This window comes from Babylonia areolata, chromosome 6 (assembly GCF_041734735.1).
Source record: "Babylonia areolata isolate BAREFJ2019XMU chromosome 6, ASM4173473v1, whole genome shotgun sequence".
Taxonomy (NCBI): Eukaryota; Metazoa; Mollusca; class Gastropoda; order Neogastropoda; family Buccinidae; genus Babylonia; species Babylonia areolata.
Window position 1 is genome coordinate 45,531,461 of NC_134881.1, and position 22,500 is coordinate 45,553,960.

Genomic DNA, 22,500 nt, shown 5'->3' on the forward strand with positions numbered 1-22,500 from the left:
TGGGTGGCGCTGTAGTATAGCAACGCGCTCTCCCTGGGGAGAGCAGCCCGAATTTCACACAGAGAAATATGTTGTGATAAAAAGAAATACAAAATACAAATACAAAATACAAAGACGGACTGTAATTCTGTTCCCTGTCCTTATCGTGTCATCAGTATTCCTTTCAAAACAACGTCTGTAACTGGCATATTGTCACAGTGCTTTTTGTTTTGTTTTTTAGCTTAAAGCATTTTTCTTTTTCTTTTCTTTTCTTGGCCCTTTCAGTTTGTGCTAATACAAACATTAATTGTTCCCGCTAATCGTCATTTACATTAATCATTTGTATTTTCTTCAGGTTTTCTCCCTCAACCCCTGAGATCATCTCCTTGGTAGTCAGATTTGATGGCCTCTTCTTACCATGACAACTCCTCTCATCTTTTTTGTTCATAATTAATGACACTCATATATTGCCTGTCTTCTGTCAGAGACCATGCTCTAAGCGGTTTTCAAACACGTCATCTGCACAACAGGCAGCCTACCTGGGTAGAGCCGACTGACAGCTGAATTTTGGCGCTCATTATTCGCTTCCCGTGTCGTTCAGTCAAGCCCACATGCACACACGTATATTGGAGTGGATTTTATTACAGAATTTGCCCAGTAACAACACTCTTGCTGCAGTAGGTTCTTTTACGTGCACGAAGTGGATGCTGCACACGAGACCTCGGTTTATTGTCTCATCCGAATGCAAGTGCCCAGGCCACCGCTCAAGGTCTAGAGGGGGTGGGGTGGGGAAATGCCGGCGAGCGTAAGATTCCATCTCGCAACTTGATATTCTCTGGCTTCATGTACAGACGCGTTACCACCAGGCCAGCACTCTATTACATCACCACACTTACCTGTGTCCCCCACACCGAGGTCCCGTAAGGCAGCAGCCACATCCACACCGCACTGATGGCAGGAGATAGGCTCCCAGGTTGTGTGCTTTGGTCCCTGGTGCCTGACCACTGTGGGGCTGAAGCCATCGGCAGGGCTGGGCACAGCATCAGTGCTGTAGGGCTCCACCTGTATTTGGGGCAGTCAGTGTGCACATGTGTTTCACGATCATCACAACAGACATGACAATGAACTGGAAAACATAACTGCTCCTCTTAAAGAAAGTGTTTTAAATGATGAATGTGTTTTATCCATTGATCCTTGTACCGTTGAATCTGTTTTCCGGAAGTTGCTTGTTAAAAATGCATAGTGGCTGATGGGATCAGTGGACGGCTCCTGAAGACATGTGCCTCACAATTGTGTGGTGTGATCATTATTCTGTTCAGGTGAAGGATTGTCATGCCCCTGGTTTTTAGATACGTCAGTGATCAGCCAGTGCCAAAGACCCAAACCCATATTTCTTTAAATGCCTATCGTCCCATAGCCCTGACTCCTGTTGTCATGAAATGTCAGGAACACATTATCATGAAACACAATCTGTCATATCAAACACTGTAACATGATCAATACCAGTTCGAATAAACATCCAATTGGAGTTCTGCTGATGCAACAATTAACATCTTGTACCATGCACAAACCCACCTGGAGAAACCAAATTCATTTTTCTCATTTTTCTGTTGACTTTTCATCAGTCTTGAACGCAATCAATCACATATCAGGGTATATAGGCTTTCATTTAACAGTCGTCAAAACCTCATTTTGTGGGTGAACAGTTTCCTTGTTCACAAAACTCAGTTGGTCTGTCTGTTTTCAACAAGCTCTGCCATCTGTTCCTGTGAAGGAACTTCAACTGGTATGTTTAAATGTATGCATGTATGCAGTGTGTGTGTGTGTGTGTGTGTGTGTGTGTGTGTGTGTGTGTGTGTGTGTGTGTGTGTGTGTGTGTGTGTGTGTGAATAAAATAGAATAGAATACTTTTTATTGTCATAAAACCTTAAAGTTTATAAAACACAATGAAACATAAACATGAGCATGTTCTAAGAAGAGAACAACTCGTGAACAAATTTCACCAGCCTTGGCTGTAATTCTGTTAGAAAGACCAATTAATTAGGCTTTGCATTTGGACGACATATATCGATTAGGAATCTGTGTCTGTAAGTACTGTGTTTTACACAATTGTTTAAAAGGTGAATCTCATCTTCTAAACTGTTACAAGTATCACACAGTCTTTGTACTTTCGGTGTATTTTTATATTTTCCCTGTTCGATTTATAAGTCATGGGCGCTGATTCATAACATGGTCAGTGCTTTCCTGTGTTATGCATTTGCTGTATTCTTTAAATACGGTTCCATTTTAAAATTTGTCACAGCGTTCTTGTAAAATTCTAATTTAGACGAACTGTTATGTTTCTGTTTCCAAAATTTTACATATTTATATTCAAGCTTCTTGGATATAACATACTTTAATCTTTTAACATTAAAAGTGAACGATTTTTCGAAACATGATCTAATCCAATGGTAGTTAATACATTTCTTATGAAAAGTAGCCACTGAACATTTTTGTTTGTTTGACGATACATGCATTTATATGTTGTGTATACAAGTGAATTTTCAGGATGCTTTAATATGTGTATCCAATAGCCAATTACTCGACATATTATTTTTAGGCTAATAGGGAATCTTCCTAATTCTCATAAAACGGGGAGAACCATTGCTCTTTTATGTACACCAAGTAATTGTTTACAAAACTTGACATGAAGTCTTTCATGTGGAAATTTTTTGAAAAGACAATTACTGAATAATTCGAATAAATTATTCGATCTGTCTCCTGCAACATCATATGGAAACCAAACTTCTGCTCCATGTGTTGAAATAGGCGTTATCAAAGTATCATATAACTGACACATGATTTTGTATTCATATTTGTATTACGAAATGTTCTGAGTAGCACATGTAGAGCCTTATTTGCTTGATTTTTTTTAGATGACCTTGTGCTCGACGTAAGTTGCCGTTTCTATGAAATATAACCCCTAAATATGTATATTCTTCTGCTGTTTCAGTTATGGCCTCTCCACATTTGAAATGCAGGGGTATTTTGGGGACAGTTTTTGGAAAAAAAACGATTACTTTCGTCTTTTCTCTATTCAAACGTAAGCCCCATTGACTGCAGTAAGAGTGTAAAATGTTAAGTTTTTGTTGTAATCCGTCTTTAGATAATGATAGAATAACTAATTCATCTGCATATAAAACACAAGGGAGTTTAGTAGATGAAGTGCTGTCAATCGTTGGGGAGTTCATATCTGTCATGTATATGGTGATATCATTTATGAAAATATTGAATAGAGTTGGGCTGAGTGTATTTCCCCGATGTACCCCCTTTCGAATAATAAATTCTCTGCTGAAATGATCTTGTGATTTTGCGTAGATGTTAGCGTTCGTATGCATATTTTTTATGATATTAAAACATTTACATTTCATTCCTATTCGGTGTAGCTTCAGCAGCATTGCATCATGCCAAACACAGTTGAACGCTTTTTGAAAATCTACCAAACAGCCATATAGTCAACTGTTTTTAATTTTTATCATCTCATCTACCAGTTCTTTTAAAACAAAGATTTGATCAGTGGTTCTATAGCTTTTTCGAAATCCGGCTTGTTCTTTGATCAAAACGTCGTTAATCTCCAGATATTCATTCATTCTTGTATTCAGGATCGTGCAGAATACTTTACCTAATGTATTAGTCAGTGTAATCCCTCGATAGTTATTTGGGTCCATTGGGTTGCCACTTTTATATAAAGGGATACTGATACCAGTTCTCCAATTGTCTGGATACACACCTGTTGTATATATTATATTATATAGCTTTTGCATGACAAGTAACAGAATCTGAAGACCGCTTTTGATCATCAGTCTCATTTGTTATTGCGACCCTTCCTGGCGATTTTTTTTGGGGGGGTTTGACTTAGCTTTCATATTTCTTCTTCAGTAATTTATTTATTGAAACTTAATGTATTACCATCATCTAACATTTCAGTGTTTTCAAGTTCACCTTGAACTTTTGTTTTTTGCTCGTCATTTATTTCCACGTCTTTTCCAATTAAATTGTCTAAATGAGAAATCCATTTTGAAACATTTAATTGATGTTTACATTCGTTCTGTTCTCCCAACGTCTGTAAAGTTTTAATTGTTTTCCATGCTGACTTTGGATCTTTATTGAGCGCCTCGTTTAATTCTTTCACTAAGAGATTTTTTATATGAACGTTTCTTCCGTTTTACCAGTCTGCTGTATACCTTGCGTTTAGCAAAATATTTTTGACGCAAAGACTGATTGTATGGCTGCCTATTTAACGCATTCAAAATTGATTTAATGTCTCCACTGCGCTGATAACAGTCTCTGTCACACCATTAAAAAAAACTTCTTCGGCGTTTTTGCTTATGAAATCTAGATTCTGTTTTTAAACTAGCATTCGCAGCTGACGTGATTATTTGTGCGAATTCATTAACAACGTTATTCACTTTTATGTCATTAACAATAGATTTAATCAGTTTGACTGCTCAGTTTGTTATATATATCATGTATTTGTTCCTGTATCCATGGTAAACCTAAAGCTTTGACATATGTTGCTGATGAATATTGATCCCAAATGTATTTTTTATCAATATCATTTTGTGTAAATGCATTTTAAAGTAAACTTCTATCATGTGATTTATCTACTATATTTTGTTTTTATCTCCATAGTCCATTCATAAATAATTCTAATTCTAGTTGGCAATGATCAGAAAATCTTGTAAGAGGATGAACTTTCATGTGTATAATTTCCTGTCTAATTGCCTTAGAGCAAATAAAATAATCTACAACACTGCTACCATGCTGATTATAGCATGTGAAATGCCAATGAAGATCATCCAGTGTTCTTCCATTAAGGATGCACAGATCATTGTCAATGCACACTGACATCAATTTTCTGCCAGTTCTTTGTATTAAAGAGTCCATGGAATTTCTATCACACCCTGTGTCAAATGAAGTACGTGGTAAATTATATACATTGTCATCAGAATCCATCTTAACATAATCAGTAACTTGCGCAGTTCGTGCATTAAAAATCACCACACAATATAACATTTCCTTTTAGTGTTAATTGTTCCACGCTGTCCTCCAGCTTGCCCCATATGCTCGCGGTGTTGTCTCGACCAAATGACGATGTTTGCGGTGGGATATAAATACATCCAATGTAAATATCATTGTCATTGTTGGTCCCAGGTATCATGAACCATACTAGATCACTGTTGCTGCATGGTAGAATTTTGACATATCTTCGGATATTTTCTTTGATATATACCGATATACCACCAGATGAACTTGCTGCTTTACTCAGTTTTTGTCGTACATAGTGAATTCCTGGTGAAAATTCCGGAAGATATATATTATGTACACTTTCTTTATTCAGGTGCGTTTCTTGAAAAAAAAAAAGTATGTCATATTCTTTGAAATCCCCTGAAACATCGGGGTCAACTAATTTATTTGTTTTAAGTCCATCAATTGTCTCTTTATAACCCTTAAGATTCCATGATGATGTCTTTGAAGTTGTTTTTGGCATTAGACAATGCAAAGGAAAACAGAAAGAAAAACTCAAAAGATATAATAATAATAATGATAATAATAATAATAATTATTATTATCATTATATAGCGCTGAATCCTGTGCAGAGACAAATCAAAGCGCTTTCGCACAAGTTATTCACACGCATGTATAACTCTAAAACTGGAAAAACTGAAGACAAGGAGGCAGGGAAGGGAGACTATATAATACAATTAATGCGCGCTAACTCAATACAATATAGCTGGCAAAATTTACAATGTCAGCGCTTCACCAGCAGATGCAGTAGTTGCATGTTGGCCTGTCATTGTTGTACCAGTTTTTTCTCCAGTGTTGGTCCACTGCATGACGGCCACGACCATCTTCCCTGACGTCATAGTAGGCAGAATTATCATATCGCCCTTGATTGTATCTTTGACTTGTTACAGTGTTCATGTTTGACGAGCGTGGTAGATGATTTTGTGTAGGTGCTGTCGGGATCTTCTCACCTGTCCAGTGTAGGTGACGTTCTCTTCGTTGTTGCAACAGAACCCTCTGTTTGTCGTCTTGTATCCGCTGTAGAATCCAGCCTTGTGGTCGTTGCTCCTGTCGCAGTGTCTTCTGCGGAATTCTCCCTCTCTTCGTTGTTGTTGGCGTGGTCTTTGGTACTGGCCTGTTGTTTTTCGAATATTGTTGGTCGAGGAATACCGTTTCCTTCTAGGTCTTTCCCACAAGATAGCCTCCAAATATCGGCCAATGTTTCCTGCAAGGATACTGTCTCCTTTTCTGTTTGGGTTGATCTCGTCTCGAAGATGGCGATTCGTCTGTAGGCTGTCGTGTCCCAGGAAGGGCACGTTGTCAGCGTCGTGCAGTTTTGTGAAGGCCAGGGCGTTGAACAGCTCCAATTTGTGGTTGAGTTCATTTGACTTTGTTGCAGTTGTTTTGCTGATCATAATTTTTGTTGGGGTGTTTTTTGCTGATTGTTGCGACCGCTGAAACTAGGTTGTTGCATGTTTTTCTCAGCTCTCTCTCTCTCTCTCTCTCTCTCTCTCTGTGTGTGTGTGTGTGTGTGTAGCTTGTTAGTCACATTTCGGTATGTGTACGTAACACTGATGTAATGTGTTACGTAAAAAAGAAAGTGTTTTGTAAAACACCTGGAGCAGATTTCTGGATAGTGTGCTACGTAAGTATCCATTACTACTACTACCACCATCACTACCACCACCACCACCACCACCACTAATGATAATAAAAAATGTATCTGATTTTCAAATATCATATAATTTTAATCAATTATTCATTCATTTATTCATTCATTCATTTACTCATTTACTCGATCAACCATTGATGTGTTTATTACCCAATCTAAAGTGAAGAAACTTCTCTTAAATTTATCATTAAAATAAAAAAAAATTAACAAGTTGCATTCATCAGTTTTACCTCTGTCTCATAATGGCGGCTTTCAACGGCTCGCTGGATTTCTCTGACCACACATGGAGCTGACCGCAAGGGTCTGGTCATCCGTTCAGTCTGGAGTTCGGCCACTGACCGGGTTTTTTTTATATTGGCCGCCCACAGGTGGAGGTTGGGGTCTGCCTGGAGTAGTCTGTCCACCAGGTCCTTTTCTCTGTGACCATGCATTGTGACATCACACACACACACACACACACACACACACACACACACACACACACACACACACACACATTTCAAAATACTCATCTTGGATTTCACCCTCCATCTACCCTGTTACCCCACCTCACACCACAACTACCATCTACCCTGTTTCCACAACCTCACCCCACAACCCCCATCTACCCTGACTCCCCACCTCAACCCACAACTACCCTGTTCCCCCACCTCACCCCACATCTATCCTGTTACCCGACCTCACCCCACATCTACCCTGTTCCCCCACCTCACCCCACAACCCCCATCTACCCTGTTCCCCCACCTCACCCCACATCTATCCTGTTTCCCCCACCTCATCCCACATCTACCCTGTTTCCCCCACCTCATCCCACATCTACCTTGTTTCCCCCACCTCACCCCACATCTACCCTGTTCCCCCACCTCATCCCACATCTACCCTGTTTCCCCCACCGTACCCCACATCCACCTTGTTTCCCCCACCTCACCCCACAACCCCCATCTACCTTGTTTCCCCACCTCAGCCCACATCCACCCTGTTCCCCCACCTTACCCCACATCTACCCTGTTTCCCCCACCTCATCCCACATCTACCCTGTTTCCCCCACCGTACCCCACATCCACCTTGTTTCCCCCACCTCACCCCACAACCCCCATCTACCTTGTTTCCCCCACCTTACCCCACATCCACCCTGTTTCCCTAACCTCACCCCACAACTACCCTGTTTCATCCACCTCACCCCACATCTATCCTGTTCCCCCCACCTCAGCCCACATCTATCCTGTTCCCCCCACCTCACCCCACATCTATCCTGTTCCCCCCACCTCACCCCACATCTATCCTGTTCCCCCCACCTCAGCCCACAACCCCCATCTACCCTGTTCCCCCACCTCACCCCACATCTACCCTGTTCCCCCACCTCAGCCCACAACCCCCATCTACCCTGTTCCCCCACCTCACCCCACATCTATCCTGTTCCCCCACCTCACCCCACAACCCCCATCTACCCTGTTTCCCCCACCTCACCCCACATCTACCCTGTTCCCCCACCTCACCCCACATCTACCCTGTTTCTCCCACCTCACCCCACATCTACCCTGTTCCCCCACCTCACCCCACATCCACCTTGTTTCCCCCACCTCACCCCACAACTACCCTGTTTCCCCCACCTCACCCCACAACTACCCTGTTTCATCCACCTTACCCCACATCTATCCTGTTCCCCCCACCTCAGCCCACAACCCCCATCTACCCTGTTCCCCCACCTCACCCCACATCTACCCTGTTTCCCCCACCTCACCCCACATCTATCCTGTTCCCCCACCTCACCCCACAACCCCCATCTACCCTGTTCCCCCACCTTACCCCACATCTACCCTGTTCCCCCACCTCAGCCCACAACCCCCATCTACCCTGTTCCCCCACCTCACCCCACATCTCTCCTGTTCCCCCACCTCACCCCACAACCCCCATCTACCCTGTTTCCCCCACCTCACCCCACACCTCACCCCACATCTACCCTGTTTCCCCCACCTCACCCCACATCTATCCTGTTCCCCCACCTCACCCCACAACCCCCATCTACCCTGTTCCCCCACCTTACCCCACATCTACCCTGTTCCCCCACCTCACCCCACATCTACCCTGTTCCCCCACCTCACCCCACATCTACCCTGTTTCTCCCACCTCACCCCACATCTACCCTGTTCCCCCACCTCACCCCACATCCACCTTGTTTCCCCCACCTCACCCCACAACTACCCTGTTTCATCCACCTCACCCCACAACTACCCTGTTTCATCCACCTTACCCCACATCTATCCTGTTCCCCCCACCTCAGCCCACAACCCCCATCTACCCTGTTCCCCCACCTCACCCCACATCTACCCTGTTTCCCCCACCTTACCCCACATCTACCCTGTTCCCCCACCTCAGCCCACAACCCCCATCTACCCTGTTCCCCCACCTTACCCCACATCTACCCTGTTCCCCCACCTCAGCCCACAACCCCCATCTACCCTGTTCCCCCACCTTACCCCACATCTACCCTGTTCCCCCACCTCAGCCCACAACCCCCATCTACCCTGTTCCCCCACCTCACCCCACATCTATCCTGTTCCCCCACCTCACCCCACAACCCCCATCTACCCTGTTTCCCCACCTTACCCCACATCTACCCTGTTTCTCCCACCTCACCCCACATCTACCCTGTTTCCCCCACCTCACCCAACATCTACCCTGTTTCCCCCACCTCACCCCACATCTACCCTGTTTCCCCCACCTCACCCCACATCTATCCTGTTCCCCCACCTCACCCCACAACCCCCATCTACCCTGTTCCCCCACCTTACCCCACATCTACCCTGTTCCCCCACCTCACCCCACATCTACCCTGTTCCCCCACCTCACCCCACATCTACCCTGTTTCTCCCACCTCACCCCACATCCACCTTGTTTCCCCCACCTCACCCCACAACTACCCTGTTTCATCCACCTCACCCCACAACTACCCTGTTTCATCCACCTCACCCCACAACTACCCTGTTTCATCCACCTTACCCCACATCTATCCTGTTCCCCCCACCTCAGCCCACAACCCCCATCTACCCTGTTCCCCCACCTCACCCCACATCTACCCTGTTTCCCCCACCTCACCCCACATCTATCCTGTTCCCCCACCTCACCCCACAACCCCCATCTACCCTGTTCCCCCACCTTACCCCACATCTACCCTGTTCCCCCACCTCACCCCACATCTACCCTGTTCCCCCACCTCACCCCACATCTACCCTGTTTCTCCCACCTCACCCCACATCTACCCTGTTCCCCCCACCTCACCCCACAACCCCCATCTACCCTGTTCCCCCACCTTACCCCACATCTACCCTGTTCCCCCACCTCAGCCCACAACCCCCATCTACCCTGTTCCCCCACCTCACCCCACATCTACCCTGTTTCCCCCACCTCACCCCACATCTACCCTGTTCCCCCACCTCACCCCACATCTACCCTGTTTCTCCCACCTCACCCCACATCTACCCTGTTCCCCCACCTTACCCCACATCTACCCTGTTCCCCCACCTCAGCCCACAACCCCCATCTACCCTGTTCCCCCACCTCACCCCACATCTACCCTGTTTCCCCCACCTCACCCCACATCTACCCTGTTCCCCCACCTCACCCCACATCTACCCTGTTTCTCCCACCTCACCCCACATCTACCCTGTTTCCCCCACCTCACCCCACATCTACCCTGTTTCCCCCACCTCACCCCACATCTACCCTGTTCCCCCACCTCACCCCACATCTACCCTGTTTCCCCCACCTCACCCCACATCTACCCTGTTCCCCCACCTCACCCCACATCTACCCTGTTTCCCCCACCTCACCCCACATCTACCCTGTTCCCCCACCTCACCCCACATCTACCCTGTTTCTCCCACCTCACCCCACATCTACCCTGTTTCTCCCACCTCACCCCACATCTACCCTGTTTCTCCCACCTCACCCCACATCCACCTTGTTTCCCCCACCTCACCCCACATCTACCCTGTTTCTCCCACCTCACCCCACATCTACCCTGTTTCTCCCACCTCACCCCACATCCACCTTGTTTCCCCCACCTCATCCCACATCTACCCTGTTTCATCCACCTCACCCCACGACTACCCTGTTTCATCCACCTCACCCCACGACTACCCTGTTTCATCCACCTTACCCCACATCTATCCTGTTCCCCCCACCTCAGCCCACAACCCCCATCTACCCTGTTCCCCCACCTCACCCCACATCTACCCTGTTCCCCCACCTCACCCCACATCTACCCTGTTTCTCCCACCTCACCCCACATCTACCCTGTTTCCCCCACCTCACCCCACAACCTCCATCTACCCTGTTCCCCCACCTCACCCCACATCTACCCTGTCGTGATGTTGGTCTCATCCATGACCACACACACTGGTTGTCCTGGGGATGCACGGACCATTTCCTGCACAGCCGTCTCCACGGACGTTTCATTTTCAGGATGCGTGCCTTTGCAAAACTCGTAGGACCGGAACAAGACGTCCCCGGAAGTCACCCCGGCCCCAGGAGCTGCAGTGGAATCCAGAGTCTTCCTGATCTGGTGACACACAAGCAGAGAAGCTGCCAAGGAGAAGTCGCCCGCACTGACCACCTGCACGTTCCAGCCCCTGCGGCACCAGATCAGCGCCATCAGAACCAGCATCACCGTCTTGCCGGTGCCCGGGGGCCCTGAGAGGTACACCAGGGGAGGGGCCCTGGTCAAGAGGTCTGTCTGTTCGGGAGTCAGGACCAGACGGGCCAGCCTGGAGCCCAGTTCGGCCACCGCCTCCCCCTGTGTTCGAACCTCCACGGTCAGTCTGGGAGTGGCTGAGCAATGCACAGACACAGTGGTGGCCGGCCCCACGAACCTGACAGCAGCAACAAAGCACAGTATGTGGACTTGTATATGGGTGTGTATGGAAATGGTCTTTTGTTGTCACATCATTTCATGATCGTGGCACGGCACACATGCATCGCACACTGAAGTCCCTGAGTCACATGGTGATTGTCATGTTTCATTTGGAAACTAAAAATCACACATGCACGCACGCACACAAAATCTATCTATCTCTACCTCCCCCCTCTCTCTCTCCTCTCTTTCCTGAAATGGATGTAGATTAGCAAGGACAGAACGGAAGAACAGGCCATGCCTAAAATCTTAATCCTTGAATAAAAAACGTTTTGAGTTCTGAGTTCTCTGTGTGTGTGTGTGTGTGTGTGTGTGTGTGTGTGTGTGTGTGAGAGAGAGAGAGAGAGAGAGAGAGAGAGAGAAAACAATAACAGTCTTGTGTGTAGATTTGGGAAGTGTGGGGATGGTAACTGTGTCATTTTATTCCTCTCAGGTGTCTATCGAGTTTCACTCTTGCAGAAGATAGAATAAAACAAAATAGAATAAAGAAAACAAAATAAATAAAACGAAATAAAAATGTGTGACAGCTTGTCATTTTATGTGGTGAAATGTGTTTATGTGGTGAAATGTGTTTATGTGGTGAAATGTATTCATCCTGTAAACCGTTGTCTGAAAAAACAAATGCTGAGAAAATGTTTAACACCTGCTGATTATTCATCTCTCACCTGCCGATTATCTCCAGATAATCGCCGTCAGTGAGCGCTGGCCCTGGACATGACGTCATGCGACGTTGCCACCAGGATGTGAGACGAGAGAGGACGTGGGCAGGGACGTTCCAGGGGTCAGCTGGGTCACTGAGGTCATCAGAACACAAGGTCAGGTCCGCAGCCTCCAGTGTTGTGTTCACTCCAAGACAGCCACGTACCCGCTGCACGACCCATAGCAACAACCATCTGACCTCTGCACGACCCATAGCAACAACCATCTGACCTCTGCACGACCCATAGCAACAACCATCTGACTTCTGCACGACCCATAGCAACAACCATCTGACTTCTGCACGACCCATAGCAACAACCATCTGAGATCTGCACGACCCATAGCAACAACCATCTGACTTCTGCACGACCCATAGCAACAACCATCTGACTTCTGCACCATCTGACTTCTGCACGACCCATAGCAACAACCATCTGACCTCTGCACGACCCACAGCAACAACCATCTGAGATCTGCACGACCCATAGCAACAGCCATCTGACCTCTGCACGACCCATAGCAACAACCATCTGAGATCTGCACGAGGCATAACAACAACCAACTCACTTGTGAAAAGTGTTGTGAATGGACATAACCTTTATCCCCCACCCCCACCACGACTCAACGGCAGCGAGTGAGGCGTTGGTCCTTTGGTCCAGTGTTCACCAGTGGCCAGGGCTCCAGGCTCCGTGTCGGCATGGTGCTGTGTCCTTGGGACTGGCACCGTACTCCGATTTTTCTCCACCCCACCCAGATGTGAACTGGTACCCGATTTCGGTTGGGGAAGGTTAAATCGGCGGAAGGAAAGGATTAGGCCCCGCCTTCCTATGCGGAGCTCCAGACACAGAGGAAAAGAATTCACTGCCCCGATGACCGTAAAAGGCTATGGGACCTTTACTACCCTTCATATAATATATATATATATATATATATATATATATATATATATATATATATATATATATATATATACCTTAACAGATCTGGTGTGGCCAGACAGACACTATCGCAAAGGAGACAGACAGGGAAATCATTCTTTTGTGCCCCAAAATTTGCAATATTGTGTTTAGACCATATTTCGATGATGATAAACGGTGATGGAGTGATGAAGATGAACGGTGATGGAGTGATGAAGATGAGTTTCAGTTTCAGTTTCAGTAGCTCAAGGAGGCGTCACTGCGTTCGGACAAAACCATATACGCTACACCACATCTGCCAAGCAGATGCCTGACCAGCAGCGTAACCCAACGCGCTTAAGATGAAGATGAACGGTGATGGAGTGATGATGATGTGATGAAGATGAACGGTGATGGAGTGATGATGATGTGATGATGATGAACGGTGATGGAGTGATGATGATGTGATGATGATGAACGGTGATGGAGTGATGATGATGTGATGATGATGAACGGTGATGGAGTGATGATGATGAACGGTGATGGAGTGATGATGATGAACGGTGATGGAGTGATGATGATGAACGGTGATGGAGTGAGGAAGATGAACGGTGATGGAGTGAGGAAGATGAACGGTGATGGAGTGATGAAGACGAACCGTGATGGAGTGATGATGATGTGATGAAGATGAACGATGATGGAGTGATGAAGATAAACGGTGATGGAGTGATGATGATGTCGCTGTGGGGTTCACGGGTTGGGGACTGACCGACAAGGCTGTACTCTCATGATAGATCCCGGCGTCAACCAGGCCTGAGAGATACAGACACCGGCAGCGTTGACTGAAAAATTGGAGCAACACTCCAACACATCCATGCATTACTCTCGACTATGTGTTCGCAGTCTTCACGCTTGACCTCATCATACACTCAGCTCTGAGTATCAGCCTGGCACGAGCCAGAAACAAACAATCAATCAAACAAACAAAAAACAAACAAACAAACAAAAGCTGATGGGGATCGAACCCCTGTCTAGCCAGTCGTCGTCAGTCCGTGCCACTGACCACTTGGCCACGAGGACACACCTGTGCCAAAGCAGGCGTGGCGGTGAGCACCCTCAGCACCTGGCGGCGGCTGACAAAGGGCAGGAAGAGAACCGTGCGGACAGGTAGACCTGGTGCCACGTCACTGACCAGGTGAGAGGCCATCCTCCTCCCCTTCTCCAGCTGACTGACCGCTCTGTCCAGTCTGCCGGTCACACTGTGGTCAGCCTGCTCCTGGTCACACACGTCACGTTGTGCATGCTTCATTCACTGAGTGAGGGTGGATTTCCTGTCACCCGAAAAACCCATGCGAAATTCGCTCGAGAACTTTGCATTGAAAGAAACGAACTGCATCAACTCTTTTTCTTCACGTGCAAATTACGTATGTTACTTAGACTGCGAATTTCGCGTCGTTGTTTTTTTTAATTTTTATTTTTTAGGTCAATGGAATTTCATCTTATTGACTCACTTGTGTAAACAAAGTGAGTCTATGTTTTAACCCGGTGTTCGGTTGTCTGTGTGTGTGTGTGTCTGTGCGTCTGTGGTAAACTTTAACATTGACATTTTCTCTGCAAATACTTTGTCAGTTGACACCAAATTAGGAATAAAAATAGGAAAAATTCAGTTCTTTCCAGTCATCTTGTTTAAAACAATATTGCACCTCTGGGATGGGCACAAAAAAGAAGAAAAAAAAAGAAGCCTAATTATATGCAAACTGCATTTACTGTTATATTTATATTTTTTGTATTCTCTAAACTTGGCACTTTGATCTGATATTCTGACCCAACAACAAGAGCAGTCATTATTATCATTTTTTGTGCAAACAGGAACTTCTTTTGCTAAGCAAGGAAGTTTTGTTTATTTTTGCAAACGTTTTGGTGCAGACAGTAAAAAAAAAAAGGGAAATTACTCTGTAATTAATGCTAGGGGAGTTAATTTGCTTTAAACTGATCTTTCTCATCTTAAACATTACATTTTGAAATTATACTCAATACATAAAAAGCTTGGATTTTTTTTAAAGTGTATCACAAGTGAGTCTTGAAGGCCTTGCCTCTCTTGTTTTGTAAAATGCACTGGGTCTTCGTTTTGATGTTGCGGCAAGAAACATAACATGGCATTTCAGCACACACAGTGACAAGCTATGTCACCTTTTTTTTAATTTAATTTCATTTATTTTATTTCATTTTTACTCTATTTTCTGCAAGAATAAAACGTGATAAACACCTGAGAGGAATAAAATGACACAGTTGTCACCACCACACTTCACACTTCTACACCCAAAACAGTTATCGTTTTCACACACACACACACACACACACACACACACACACAAACAGACAGACAGACAGAAACAAAGAAGATAGGTGACGCTGTATTATGTCGACGCGCTTTCCCCTCGGAGAGAGCAGCCCCTATTTCACACAGGGAAATCTCTTGTGACAATACAATACAATGTACTATAATACAATACGATACAATGCGATGCGACGCAACACAGCGCAAGACAATACAACACGATACGATACATCTCAATACAACACAACACACTACAATACAACACAACACGATACAATACAAGACAATACAACACAACACTACACTACACGACACTGCAAACCATGATGGCTAGATAACTGGGACAGCTGTAGCTGGACAACACAACACAACACAACAAACCATGATGGCCAGATACCTGGGACAGCTGTAGCTGGACAACACAGCACAACACAACACAACACCGCAAACCATGATGGCTAGATAACTGGGACAGCTGTAGCTGGACAACACAACACAACACAACAAACCATGATGGCCAGATACCTGGGACAGCTGTAGCTGGACAACACAGCACAACACAACACAACACAACACAACACCGCAAACCATGATGGCCAGATACCTGGGACAGCTGTAGCTGGACAACACAACACAACACAACACCGCAAACCATGATGGCTAGATACCTGGGACAACTGTAGCTGGACAACACAACACAACACAACACAACACAACACCGCAAACCATGATGGCTAGATACCTGGGACAACTGTAGCTGGCTCCGTTGCATGCCCACAGACTTGAGCTCTGCCACCAACAGCCCACGGTGACGGTGCACAATCAGAAAGTCAAAGTCCCCTCGGCTGCCTCTCTTGAGGTCTGTGGGCCGTGGGAAAGACATGGCAGAAGACACAGCGGCACCGCTGAGGTAGTTCTGGAAGTTGACTGAGGACAGCACAAACATCACTTGTTGCACGTGCTTGGCGAGGGCGTGCAGGTTGTAGAGGAGATACTGCTGACAGAAGTCATCACGCATGTCACTGGAGAGCACGGTGGCGGAGGTAGTGGGGGGGTCTGTGGGCCAGAGGCTGTAGTCACGCGTCGGGGGCTGGGCTGAAGGACACTTCATTGTCCCTGAAAGAAAAACAGTTGTTGACATGTTTGCTGATAAAAAGGTGACATCATTAAATTTTATTTCGTCATCAGAGATAACTGGACAAAACCGAGTCCATCCTTATTAATTTTGGTCAGCTGTGCAGTGATTCAAGTGTTGGGTTGTTCTTTGTCGTCTGTTTATGATTCCGGGCTGGTTGTTTTGCTCTTGAAGTTTGTGTGGTTCGTCCTGTGAGTGTTCTCCTCGTGTTCTCTGTCATCGTCTCTTGTCCTTCAGTTCACCACCTTCAGTGTTTGTTTTCCTGACTACACTCTTTTCAAATCTGCGGAGTGTTCGTTGCTTCCGTGGGTTTCTTCTTCTGTCTTGTCTCATATCCCTTCTCTGCTCCCCCATTTGTTGTCCTTCTCTCGCCATCGGCGCCACACTCTTCCTCCTGTCTCTGCTTCTCACTCACTCATTCCCTCGACCGCTGGGGTCGTTGGGGGGACATGAGGAAGATGTCATAGCTCGCCACGCCGTTCTTTTGGCAGCTGTCGTGAGGAGATCTGGCATCGTCATTTTGGTCCATTCCTTGACGTTGTCGGACCAGCTCTTTCTCTGCCGCCCCCGTCTGCGCCCTCCCTCTACAGTCCCTTGCAGGATGGTTTTGGAGAGGGTGTTATGTCGTATGACGTGACCAAACCATGCCATCTTCCGTCGTTTGACAGTCGCCAGCACTGGTTCTTGGGGCCCAACAAGGCTGCTGACCAGGTTCCGTACATAGTCATTGGTCTTGTGCTCCTTGTTGGAGATGTGTAGTAGTCTCCTCAAGTTTTACCAGAACCATACATACCCTTGTCAGGACAAAACAACATCCTGCATTTTTTCTTGGGGTTTATGAAAGTTTTTCTAGCTCTTTTTGTTGTTGTTGTTGTTGTTATTTTTAAAGACAATTTCTAGCGGAATTCTTGGTTGTGGTTTGCGCATATGGAAGTCTTTGTTCAGACCACTGGTTAAATGCTCGACTGACAATTGTGTCAGCCTTAAACTTTTCTTGTAAAGTTTCTTTAACAAAGTGCACAGCAGATATATGTACGTGTGCTAACTAAACTACTACAGTTGCAGCCAGCTATGTTTATACACAGTAAATTGTATTGATTGAGACATATTTCTTCGTTTATTTGCGACCCGCTATTGTGTTGTTGTTTTTTGTGTGTGCGTTCATGCGTGCGTGCGTGTGTGTGTGTGTATTAGTGTGTGTGTGTGTGTGTGTGTGTGTGTGTGTGTGTGTAGACAGAGAGAATAAATATTGAATCCAAACCCAGATAGCTTCGTTTTAAGTTCAAAGAAGTGGAGGAGACGTGTTTTAATTTTAAACTCCAGCGCTTGGGATGGGGTGTGGGGTATGAGATTAAGAATATGTTATTTAGGCTCCTGTTAGCGACTTTGTTCCTCCAAAGGGAGACTGGTATGCACAGCAAGCTGTTTCGCAGTGTGTTCGTGCTCATTGGGCACACTGCCCGCTCATGACTGCCAACAGTTTTTCTCTCTAGTAAAGAGAACATCCTCACAGTTCGGCAGGGACCTATCTTTCGTTAAGAGTATGTCTCTCAAAAACCAGCATGAACAGGAAATTGAAGGTAGAAACCACAGTTTCAGATGAAATAATTTGTCCAAACATTTCCTTACAACAAAAATGCGGAACAGTTCCAGACACGGCCCATGGGGCCAGTACAAGGGATGGTAATCTACAGGGTCTCTTTGTGTGTGTGTGTGTGTGTGTGTGTGTGTGTGTGTGTGTGTGTGTGTGTGTGTGTGTTCATGATTTTTGACAGAATATTATCAAAATATGCAGATATGGGTGCATACATTATTGTTTATCTTACTGATGACCCCATCTTCTTCATATCTATCGCTGGCCAAGGGGAAAGGAAACACAGTCATCACACACACACACACACACACACACACACACACACACACACACACACACACACACACACCACACAACAACCTACTGGGTATCAGACCCTGCCCAGTTACAGCACTCTTCCCAGTGGAGTCATCTGCCGGAGTCTGCTTCACAAGTGCCGGCAGGTCAGCGGGTAAGCCGGGTACAACCACCCGCTGGTAGGGCACCCGGTTGAAGTGGAGGGGTGGGACACAGTAGGTCGCCTGTAGGACATCCGGGTAGGTCAAGGTCACGAACTGTCGCCACGTCACGGAATGACTGGAGGCTGAGGGCTGCCATAGCACAGGGGACAGACAACATGGCTGGTTACTGGATACTGTGATATGATTACATGTACACATAACGCATTTCTTGTCAAGTGCTGTTTCAGACCACAGAAAACCTGGCTGGTTACTGGATACCATGATATGATTACATATACATGACGCATTTCCTCATTGGGAAGTGTTGAAAAACCTGGCTAATTACTGGATACCGTGATATGAATACATATATACATGACGCATTTCCTCATTGGGGAGTGTTGAAAAACCTGGCTGGTTACTGGATACCGTGATATGAATACATATACACATGACGCATTTCCTCATTGGGAAGTGTTGAAAAACCTGGCTAATTACTGGATACCATGATATGAATACATATATACATGACGCATTTCCTCATTGGGAAGTGTTGAAAAACCTGGCTGGTTACTGGATACCATGATATTAATATCCCTGGATACCATGATATGATACATGACGCATTTCCTCACTGGGAAGTGTTGCATCAGACCACAGGCAACAGAAAACCTGGTTGTTTACTGGATACCGTGATATGAATACATATACATGACGTATTTACCCATTGGGAAGTGTTGAAAAACCTGGCTGGTTACTGGATACCATGATATTAATATCCCTGGATACCATGATATGATACATGACGCATTTCCTCACTGGGAAGTGTTGCATCAGACCACAGGCAACAGAAAACCTGGTTGTTTACTGGATACCGTGATATGAATACATATACATGACGCATTTACTCATTAGGAAGTGTTGAAAAACCTGGCTGGTTGCTGGATACCATGATATGAATATCCCTGGATACCATGATATGATGCATGACGCATTTCCTCACTGGGAAGTGTTGCATCAGACCACAGGTCACAGAAAACCTGGTTGTTTACTGGATACCATGATATGATTACATATACATGACGCATTTCCTTATTGGGAAGTGTTGAAAAACCTGGCTGGTTACTGGATACTGTGATATGATTACATATACATGACGTTTCCTCATTGGGAAGTGTTGAAAAACCTGGTTAGTAACTGGATACCGTGATATGAATACATATACATGACGCACTTCCTCATTGGGAAGTATTGAAAAACGTCGTTGGTTACTGGATACCGTGATGTGAACACATATGCATGACGCATTTCCTCATTGGGAAGTGTTGAAAAACCTGGCTGGTTACTGGATACCGTGATATGAACACATATACACATGACGCATTTCTTCATTGGGAAGTGTTGCATCAGACCACAGGCAACAGAAAACAAGGCCAGTGTAATAGATACCATAATATATGTGACCAAGCGCGCTATGCTTGCTCCAACACTATTCACGCACAAGCCACAGCAGACGACAGTGTTCCCTCATAACCCGCGCATAGAATGTGTGACGTCACTCCGCTTACATCATTTTGTCCTCCTCGCCAGACACCTGCTGACTGCTCGACCAGTGTTGCGTCGCGATACGTCATTGGCTGAGAGCAAACTTGTGTTTCTGTTCCACAGTATTTAATTAATAGCTCTTTTGTCAGATCAGTAAACTACTAGTATTATATACTGGCAGAATCGTCTTAATTCCATCTTTAAATCTATTCCATTTATGTTCGCCTACGTGAAACTGATTTAACGCAGTTTGTAATTTTCAGCGACGAGCTCGTTAAAACTGACCCTGTTCAGGTGACTTAAATTAAAATTATAAATTCATCTTAAATAATCAACACTTCATTTTACACTCATTATAAAGTAGGCGTTGAGCTCTTTCTTTTGCAACTTATCCGATGCAAATCGGTTCAGTAATCATCTAGAAATCTGTCACTGAACACCTTGTAACAAGCACAGTTCTCATCAGATTTCTTCAGATTAGTGACGATTTGGTTTGCAGCCCACGTGATTGTCTTTGTAGTTCGCCTAATTTGTATAAATTGGCCGAGCGGGTGATGAGTGGTCACTTCCACACCCGAGCCAGCCGCGGCCAGCACCTGCTCCCTTTGTCTCTTGCTGTGTAGTGGTCAGTGTCGTTCCCACAACAGCATCTCGCTACGTATGGCTGTAAGTAGTAGTGTGTAGAATGTGTTGATTTGTAAATTGTATTATTTGACACAGTACTTGTGTTTACATGAGTATGTTCAGTTATTGCTTTGTTCAGTTAATTCTTTGTTCAGTTATTGCTTTGACAAGTTAGTCACAGATCGGCTATGACTGATCTAAATAATTGCCATGTCGTCATCTGCATGGAGCAGTGTTCCATTTGATTCTTAACGTCACAGTCAGTGACGTCTCTCGACACCGTTTGTTCCAGAATGTTCTACTGAGTGCGTAAAGTTCATTCACCACTTAATGGTTAAGCCATGGTGGTTCTTCACTTACTATCTGGTCTATCAGTTTGCCAGTATAATATCAAAGCCACTGATTCTATTATCTTGTTTATTACTTGTGTATTATTTTACATGCTGATATCAATTGTACTGCTACAGTGTGCTCAGTACTCTTAAGAGGTGTGTAGTATTCTGCTGTTGTGATTACAAGATAGTGTTGGATTAATTGTTTCAATCACTTTAACTGAGCTATTCAAATGTATTAGGAATGTCATTTGATGTCAGCGTTTGGTCTTCACACATTTGCATTATGTTGTTGCGTATCCCAAACCCGAGTGAATAGTCTTTCCATGTGATATGTATACATGCGCTTTATTATTCACTTGTGCAGACATGTTGTGCTAATGACATTTGTTTGTGTCATTCCAGGCACTGTCTTCCCTTAGACTAGTTCTGTTCTAGTCTTCTTCTCTTTTTATCTTCTCTTAGCATTGTCTTCTTCTCATTATTTCTTCTTCTTAGTCTTCTTCTTTTAGAATATTGTAAATAAAACAATAGAAAAACCCATTTGTGGCTGGCCTCTATATGTCCCTGGCCTGTGCGTGGGATCTCGTCTATCCTTCAATTAATCATATTTAGTTAAGTCTTTTGTGCCGTACCCCCTTGAGTAACCACTCGGTACATGGCTACATATAAACAGACATATATATGTGTGACGCATTCCTTGTCCAGTGCAGTTGTGTAACGTCACAGTGGTCCGGAAGGAACTTTGCCCCGACCCCTGGCACTGTCACACAATGACACACCACGACAGATGGAGGTTTGTGGAGCGTCGCCATGACTGGAGGAAAGGGAACATACCTCCCGTGCACTGTCTGTATGACTGGAGGAAAGGGAACATACCTCCCGTGCACTGTCTGTATGACTGGAGGTAAGGTGAGGGTACATACCTCCCGTGCACTGTCTGTATGACTGGAGGTAAGGGAACAGACCTCCCGTGCACTGTCTGTATGACTGGAGGTGAGGGAACATACCTCCCGTGCACTGTCTGCATGACTGGAGGTGAGGGAACATACCTCCCGTGCACTGTCTGCATGACTGGAGGTGAGGGAACATACCTCCCGTGCACTGTCTGTATGACTGGAGGTAAGGTGAGGGAACATACCTCCCGTGCACTGTCTGTATGACTGGAGGTGAGGGAACATACATCCCGTGCACTGTCTGTATGACTGGAGATGAGGTGAGGGAACATACCTCCCGTGCATTGTCTGTATGACTGGAGGTGAGGGAACATACCTCCCGTGCACTGTCT

General features: G+C 45.4%; 1 protein-coding gene across 2 annotated transcripts in view; it reads right to left on the reverse strand.

Annotated features, from left to right (window-relative positions):
* Nucleotides 1-22,500, reverse strand: part of LOC143283420 (uncharacterized) — a 28,611-nt gene that overhangs the window by 4,218 nt on the left and 1,893 nt on the right. For both annotated transcript variants that reach the window (XM_076589658.1, XM_076589657.1), the window contains exons 2-8: nt 18,636-18,861; nt 16,285-16,658; nt 14,289-14,480; nt 12,275-12,477; nt 11,059-11,568; nt 6,928-7,114; nt 876-1,041 (exon numbers count right to left, since the gene is read on the reverse strand). In XM_076589658.1, the coding sequence (XP_076445773.1) occupies nt 876-1,041; nt 6,928-7,114; nt 11,059-11,568; nt 12,275-12,477; nt 14,289-14,480; nt 16,285-16,658; nt 18,636-18,861 (1,858 nt within the window). The remainder of the gene's footprint in view (nt 1-875; nt 1,042-6,927; nt 7,115-11,058; nt 11,569-12,274; nt 12,478-14,288; nt 14,481-16,284; nt 16,659-18,635; nt 18,862-22,500) is intronic.